Raw genomic sequence first — 8,193 nt, forward strand, 5'->3', positions numbered from 1 at the left:
GGTGGTCCCGGGGAGGACGTGCCGCCGGTTCGCCGGTTCCCCGACCCATCTAACCCCCGCCGGGCACGCACGGGTGGTGGTTTCTTTAGCCCTTCGCCAAATGCAGCGTTTTACGCAGCGGGATCAGGAACCCGCGGGCTGGCCCCTCGCGGGACGGGTGCCCGCGGTCCTCGGGGGTTCCGGGTCTTTTTTGTTTCTGCAGTGGAACGTTTCCACGCGTCTCCGGAGTTCAGTAACAAACTGTTTTGTTCCTAGAACGAGGCTCGCAAGCTGAATCACCAAGAAGTGGTGGAAGAAGATAAAAGACTTAAACTGCCAGCGAACTGGGAAGCCAAAAAAGCTCGGCTGGAGTGGGAGCTGAAGGTGGAGGAAAAAAAGAAGGTAAACGCGCGCAATTACAGCTTCCCGTAACCCGGCTGAGCCTCCGTCCAAGTGCCTGCAGTGACGCCGAGCCCCCCTTCCTGGTGGCTAGACAGTTTTGGGAGCTCATACAGATGTTACCCCCCCAAAAATCCACCTCCTGATCAGACTCCTGATTATGTAAATTACTGTCCTGTACTAGAGGTTGACTGGACTGATCTAGGTAGTTATAATTAGGTTTGATGCTTGGCCACTATCTTATTGTTAAAACTGAAGTGTTCTTTGCGCTGTGTTAGGAATGTGCAGCAAGAGGAGAAGACTATGAGCGAGTTAAACTCCTAGAGATCAGTGCTGAGGATGCAGAGAGATGGGAAAGGAAAAAGAAGAGGAAAAATCCAGATCTAGGGTTTTCAGGTAATGGCTTAACTACGTAATTCTCTGTGTTCGTAATGAACACCTTTGTATTTCAGCTGCAAACTGAACCGTGAAATAAAAACCTTCCCCCTGACATGAATTCATTTTCTCCCAAAGATTATGCGGCTGCTCAGCTGCGCCAGTACCAGAGGTTAACCCGGCAGATCAAACCTGATCTGGAGCAGTACGAGAAGCTGAAAGAGCAGTAGTAAGTCTGATCGCAGTCATCTGATGTTGTCTGTGGTATTTCTACATGATTAGCAAACACTAAAGACTTAAACTAGTCCTTTCAGCATATCCATATTCTCATATACACTGGAATATTAATTAGGCTTTTAACACAATGTTAAAACGCATGGCTTCCCTGAAAATCTACTCTGCAATCTCTGCTTTGGTAGGGAAGAGGGGTGATGGTGTGATTGATGCAGTTCATTTCTTCAAGCTTGGCATTGCTGAGTTTGAAGTATTTTGTCAATTATATTACATTTAAATGCATGAGGAGATTGCTCGTTCTCAGAGTAGGTTTTGGGTTTTTTTAAGCAGCCCGGCACAGTTTAAGAACAGACTGACCAACAGTTTGCAGTCAGACAGATTGAGAGTTTCAGGGGGTTTCTGCATCTTTCATAGGCATGTGCTAGCATCTCAAAATAATTAAGAGAGCTTGGTTTTAGTATCAACATGTTCTCACCTCAACTAGTATTGAACAGTGGGAGTCCAAGATTAAGTGCTAAATTAAGACTCAAACAGAAGCAGTGAAATCTGAGCGATCAATACGGTTGTGTAAGCTGCTGCCCATCTGTTGCTCTTGTCCAGCGGTGAAGCGCTCTATCCCACATCTGACAGTCTTCTCCACGGAACTCACGTGCCATCTAAGGAAGGGGTTGACAGAATGGTTGCGGATCTTGAAAAACAGTAAGTTCAGAGCTAAAACAAAGTGTGTGACATAGAGCAGCTTTGTGTGACCAAATCCCCAGGATTCACCCATGGTCTTCAAACACTGCTGTGTGTCTTACAGAATTGAAAAGCGTGAAAAATACAGTCGAAGGCGTCCTTACAATGACGATGCGGACATTGACTACATTAATGAGAGAAACGCCAAGTTCAATAAGAAGGCGGAGCGATTCTATGGGAAGTACACAGCTGAGATTAAACAGAACTTGGAGAGAGGAACAGCCGTCTAAACCGTCATCTCTGGCTAAGCACATACAACAGCCCTACTATGTCTATTGAAGTCTGGTGTAGAGGTTTTGCTGGCAATTTTAAGTTCTATCGGAAAATACTTCGTAGACCTCATTAACTTGTAAAATCAATAGTATATTTAATGTAGTAGAAGTCATTTTTGTAACAACTTCAGCTGAATACAGCTTTTACTTGCAGAAGTAACCAGCTTGTGAAATTTCATGTTCAAACAGCCCTACTATGTCTACTGAAGTCTGGTGTAGAGGTTTTGCTGGCAATTTTAAGTTCTATCGGAAAATACTTCGTAGACCTCATTAACTTGTAAAATCAATAGTATATTTAATGTAGTAGAAGTCATTTTTGTAACAACTTCAGCTGAATACAGCTTTTACTTGCAGAAGTAACCAGCTTGTGAAATTTCATGTTCTAAATAAACACAAACTCTCATTGCTCAATTTAGAATAAAGCTTGTCTTCATTCTTCGGTAGCTGCAGACTGATGAAGTCCCTGACAACACTTGTTTAGCAAGAACATGAAAGAATGCTTGAGGAACCTTTCCATGAAAGAGAAGCTACCCCCAACTGTCCATCCATCACGTGCTGGAGTTTGGAGCTCTTCCATGGGCAGCACTGCACAGCACAGCTCTCCCACCACCCCCCCAAGAGGGCAAGGAATAGGGACCATCTCAAGCATTAACTTCAAGTTGCCACAAAATACCTAATCCTTACTATGTTTGCCAGCCCTGTCTTGGCAATTTAATAGTTTCTTAAAGCAGCTTCCAGACTGTAAGTGTCAAAGTCAGTTTATTTTACTAACCATTTTTACAAAAAATGAGTTTAACTGCTCCCAAAACCATGCAACAGCCTGCTGACTTGCAATACTTTTCTTCATGAAGATCATGGCGAGCCATGGAGCAAGTGCGGTCTGCTAAATTCTGGAGCTCTGAGCAGTTACAGGCAGCATAGCCTGTACCACTACTAGCAAGAAGCTGCCTCCCCTAACTTCACGATTTGCTAACTGCCTTACAGAGCCAGCCTTTAAAGGCTGCGTTTAAAGCAACCTAAATCAAAACACAAGCCGACACTAAGTCAAGTTCAGCCTTAGAAGTCAGCAGAAGCAACAGCTGCTCAGGTGCAACGCTTCTGACAGCGAGAACAGCAACAGCTTCACGTACAGCAGTCAGATATACATCCCACACAACCCTTCCACTTGCAGAGGGGTATCTGGGGAGGTCACTCTGGAGGCCCTGAACTAGCCACAGCCTGGGCAGGAACAATTCCAGTGTAAAGGTCCACTTTCAGAACGATGCAAACATTATCTTCTGTTGCGCTTTGTGGTAACAGTAGATAAGTGAAAGCTAAACCTGGAAATAACCACTTACAGGACATAGTCAACTTACTACCAAACGCAAGTCTAATACTTGACACACGGAGAAGCCAGTGCAAAACTAAAGTTTATTTACTTGAAGTAAACAGTTACACAATGTAAATCAAGTGTTCAAAATAACAGCTACTGAACTATTGTTTAGAAAAAGTTACCCACCTGTAAGTTCTAGTCCATTAAAGCAATACAAAAATATTTACAAATATACACAAGATTCCCATCTGTGGCTTCTGGATCACCTTGCTCTAGACCTGAAAGAGAAACCTAAGATTCCAAAATTAAGATCTCAAAATAAATACTCAGTATTAACAAGTCTTCAACCTGATCAGAAAATTTCAGATCTCACTAGTGAAGAATGCGTAATGCTGCAGTCGGAGACAGTGAGAAAAATAAGCTAGCGTGCCCGGAACAGTGCACTTTTAGGTGAGAAGTTTAAAAATGTTTTCTTCTCCTCCTTCTTGACAGGAACCCACTGCCCATAGGGACTTCCCTTTCTGTCCTCTTCTCTTCCTGGAGAAATTGCCGGTTCTTTAACAACATGGCTTGCTGGCTTCTGTAGTACTGGTTTTGCCATTGTATTCTGGAAAAAGAAATGTCCTTTAAAAATGCTAGAACAAGGAGGAATATATTAAGACCTGTCAACTTCAAGGGCTTTATCTGTGCTGACAAGACAAATGTTTCCTTTCCAGCCCATAGGAGACCCGATGCCTACTGAGTATCAACTATGTACACTTAACTGACACAGGGTTCAGGGAAGTTGCTTTCTCCTTAGTTCTGCATTATTAAAATATATCAAATATATTTAATGTAACTTGAAATAAGTTCTGCTGTAAACCAGTTCTGGCATACACTTTTGAGTCTATAGTACATTACAGACATTCAACATTATTAAGCATTGAAAGGTAAACATCTATTTTAAACACACTGCTGTAGTGTGTTTACAGTGCCCTACTGCTGAAGTACTGATCTAACTCCTCCAGGAACGTCATTATCAAACCATTAAATTCAACTTGTTACTATTAGTAACATCTTTAATCTGGCAACCAACGCCGGGAAAAGCCTAGCACAGGAGGGATGAAGTATGGACTTCCATCTTGGGAAATCACACTTACATTAGGACTGAAAGAAATGCTTCTCTGTACGGCTGCTCTCTCCACTCCACTCTTGGTTATGTCTTCTGCCAGTCTTCTGGGTTGCTAGAGAAGAGCACACACAGCTTAAGCGGGAGGATACATTATCCCATGCAACTTAAGGCAGTTTCTATAGAGTATGAACTTTCTGGTAGAGTTGTTTCAGATATTTACATCAAAAGTAGCTGTGAGCTACTAAATATGCAAACAGATGAATGTTGGAACTCAATTTGAAAAACATTCAATATTTTTATCAATGTCATTGTGCCAATTCACATGTGACCTGATATCCATGCCCCAGTTACAGTTTTAGAAAGGATTCAAACGATTCAAAGCATGGACTGCCATACAATGAAGTGTAGGGGTAGAGTAAGTTGCATTAAGTTCTGCATATCCATCCTGCAGAGCTTTGGATAATGACAATAAACTTATCTGCAAATGATGCAGGCCTCTTCTTCTGTACTCTCTCAACATCTGGAATATATTGCATATATTATGAAAGGGATGCCTGTACCATTGGTCTAAAACCCTTAGTAAATTTACTTCCATTTGAAATAGCAGTATCTGATTGACGTAACAGTTATTGCAGTTTTGTATTTGCCACGAATCAGGTTAACACACCATAACAACAGAGCCAAACTAAAATTCAAGTTCAGTGTAAGCTGCTCAAGTTTCTCCCTCCCTTAAATTCACAGCAGCTATAGCCCACAAGTCCCTTAATTACCAACAGATTTTCTTCATCATGTCTGGAACCATAGTCATGATTTCTATAAGACAGAAATAAAGTATGTAAAATGCATTGTGTGCTTGGGTATGTAATTTCTGGGAAACAAGTTTGTTGTACATGAAAAGCTTTTAACAGTTAAAAAGGGTAGAAAGATTTAACCTTTAAAGAAACCCACACTATTCACTAGGTTTGGTAAGGAGATTCCTTGTTTTAGGTCAGAAACACATAAACTAGTCTAATGGGCAAGAAGAACAACTCAAAAGAACAAACTACATTCAGCTCTCCTTCCCAACCTATCACTACTGGAAAGCCTGCATGTACTCCATGGATCAAACACCTCTTAAGAGTCCACAGTACTTTCAGCTTAACACAAAGTCTACAGTGGTTTCTAGAGTAGTCTTTAGCATTCTGGTAAATCTGAAGTTTTTGTTCAAGGGTTTGAATTCATCATCAAACACTCCACAGTTAAAAACTATAACACATCCATGCAGACGACAAGTTTTGAGAAGTGTTTACCTTTTCATTGAGAATACTCCAGTTCATACTTACCTCAGCTGACTCTCCAGGATCTTCATGCTCTTGTTTTTCATTTTTTATCTCTTTGGAAGGAGTAAGGATCTTCAAGCTTGCTGGCAAGACTATGTTATCTGTTCCCAGAGCTTTTGCAGCATTAGCTTTTGCTATTTCCAGTAGTTCCCTCTTGTCTACAAGAGGAAAAAAAAGTGTCATTCTCTTATGTTTAAATGAACGTGTACCTACTGACACAAGCCTAAAACCTGCAGGTTTACTATTGCTGCATGTACGTAAGCATCAACTGTGATGAATTTTCCTCAGAACTTGGGAGATTTAGCTTCAGTTGAAGTGCAAAGAAAATGCTCTGAAGTACTTAACTTTTTTCCCAATACATTTTTATAACGACACAGAGATTTTCTTCCACATTGCCACTATCAGTTATGTTCTATAAACCAAGTAAATGGATGACAATTTGACTGGTTAAAATAAATATAAATTTTATGTTTTGAGGTTCTCATGCAATGAAAGTCTCAAAAAAAAAAGTACCTTTTTCACTCAAATGGAGAGGTGACCTACTCCGAGATCTTGTTCGTGACCTGCTTCTCCAGCTCCTGTAAGCCTCGGGATATATTGTTCGCCCAAATCCATAGTATCTTCGGCCTCTTGAACGTGATCTGCTTCTCGAATAGGACCTTCTGTAATACGATCTTCCACGAGACCACGACCTACTGCGTGATCGATACCTCGGAGGAGAGCGGTGGCACCTCCTGTAGTGTCTGACGTGGTACCTTCCACGGTACCTCATGTAGCCACGTGATCTCGACCGGCTTCTGGAATATGAACGAGAGTATCTTCTGTACCTTCGGGAACCGTTTCTTCTAGCCCATGACCTTGATCTGGATCTGGACCGGCTCCAACTCCTGGAGGAAGCCGAAGAGGAACTACTTGAACTGGACTGTGAACTGCAAGAGGATCTGCTAGATGACCTTGTTGATGACCGATCACAACTTCTCCTGGATCTCAGAGAAGACTCTCTTTTCTTCGGTGAGCTGAGGGTTAAGTCATCCATGAAGTCTGTCATATCATCAGTTTTCCTAACCACCGTTTTCTCCATGCAGGTACTTTCAGAAGCTGGTTCCGTTTTTATTGTTGTTCTGTAATACCCGGTCTCTGTTCCTGTTGTGGGTGGGGAGGGGAAGCTGATCATTTATATGCATCAAGTAATTTATACAGCAACAACAAACATTATGACACACAGGCAAAAAGTTCAAGGATAATTAAACACACCAACAATTCTCATCCAGTTTATCAGCATGTTTTGCACATGACAATTTTAAGTTTCACCATTTCCTCTCCTGTAGTCAGTCTTCTGTACGAAATAAAAAAAGGCTTCAGTTTCAACCATAAGTAGTTCTGTGTGGAATTTTGAAGAGAGGTTTGCGTGGGTTTTAAGTTTAATACCCTTCATTTGCTACATAAGCACACACCTTTTGTGAAAAGAATACAAGTTAATACCTTCCCCCCCCTCCCCCAAACAGAATTTTCAGGGTATTTTATCTTCAATCTATTCTAACTGCAGTCTATTGCATCTACAATGCAAAATAACCATTCGCCTTCCAGATCAGTATGAATTGAATAGTTTTCTTCTGCAGTTCTATGGAGGTTAAGTTTTACTGTTTTCCTCCAACTGGATATGATTCACTGACTATAACTTGTAAAGGATGTAACACTTGTTAAGCTTATATATTAATAATTAAGATGGCTGTGCCTCTAGTGGCAGCCATTTTATATCTACAAAGGTTACTGTATTCTAGGGTGTAACTATCTTATCACCAGTACTTAAACCCTGAGTTATGTCACCACTTTACAGTTTAGGGAAGCTTGCTTTATCACAAAATTTCTGTTCAGTGCTCACTGTAAACCAAAGTTACCAAATAAATCTTTAAATCTTACTAAAATCGATGAAGGGTACGAAGTTCTATACGAGTCTGTAAGAAGCATTCCCCTCGCTACTACTAAAGCTAAAGTTTCACTACTTCACCTCTAAACAAAGGCCAAGGTCACAAGTACTATACAGGGCACAGCGAAGACGAAACAACTGATTAATTCTAATCCCAAATACCACCCCCACCTCCCACCGCTAAGCTACCTAAGCGTCACTGTTTCCAAGAACGCACATATTGAGCACATCCACGTATTCTCACACAACTGGCCTGCAGCTGGCAAGCCGCGCACGGGCACTGACCGCGCACAAAGCACGGTCCCCTCCGCCCGCCCATTAGCGGGCTGAATTCACAGATTTCCCGTCAGATCCTGTTCACGGGCACTTACCGCTGGGAGCCGCCGGACACCCCCGGTGCTGGTTCCCGTGAGACTCCAGGGCTCTTCTGTAATAAAGAGAAACGTGAATAACGTGTGTCCCCCACCCCGCAACGGCGACCCTCCCACACGTTCAGCGAAAGACAAGTAACGGCCTCTCCCCTCCCA

At 42.1% G+C, this 8,193-nt stretch overlaps 2 protein-coding genes across 2 annotated transcripts; one reads left to right on the plus strand and one right to left on the minus strand.

Annotated features, from left to right (window-relative positions):
- Positions 1–255: 255 nt before the first annotated feature.
- Positions 256–2,096, plus strand: SYF2 (SYF2 pre-mRNA-splicing factor; the record flags this gene model as incomplete). The annotated part of the gene is made up of 5 exons (XM_009585665.1): positions 256–381; positions 657–774; positions 892–982; positions 1,588–1,686; positions 1,790–2,096. Coding segments are annotated over 5 exons (600 nt in total), but the record flags the coding sequence as incomplete, so codon positions are not given.
- A 1,292-nt stretch (positions 2,097–3,388) lies between these two features.
- Positions 3,389–8,085, minus strand: RSRP1 (arginine/serine-rich protein 1). The gene is made up of 5 exons (XM_009585663.1): positions 8,038–8,085; positions 6,253–6,882; positions 5,743–5,897; positions 4,449–4,532; positions 3,389–3,916 (listed from the first exon to the last, which is right to left on the minus strand). Exons 2-5 carry the CDS (start codon positions 6,818–6,820, stop codon positions 3,731–3,733), a joined length of 993 nt encoding a protein of 330 aa, XP_009583958.1. The 5' UTR covers positions 6,821–6,882; positions 8,038–8,085; the 3' UTR covers positions 3,389–3,730.
- Positions 8,086–8,193: the final 108 nt, after the last annotated feature.

Source organism: Fulmarus glacialis, unplaced genomic scaffold, assembly GCF_000690835.1.
Source record: "Fulmarus glacialis isolate BGI_N327 unplaced genomic scaffold, ASM69083v1 scaffold35339, whole genome shotgun sequence".
Lineage (NCBI taxonomy): Eukaryota > Metazoa > Chordata > Aves > Procellariiformes > Procellariidae > Fulmarus > Fulmarus glacialis.

Coding starts and splice junctions, on each gene's coding strand:
- RSRP1 (XM_009585663.1), bottom strand. CDS start 6,820: ATGGAGAAAACGGTGGTTAGGAAAACTGATGATATGACAGACTTCATG. Junction 5,898..6,252: donor TCTCCATTTGAGTGAAAAAG/GTACTTTTTTTT, acceptor TTCCTCTTGTAG/ACAAGAGGGAACTACTGGAA. Junction 3,917..4,448: donor GCATTTCTTTCAGTCCTAAT/GTAAGTGTGATT, acceptor TTCTTTTTCCAG/AATACAATGGCAAAACCAGT.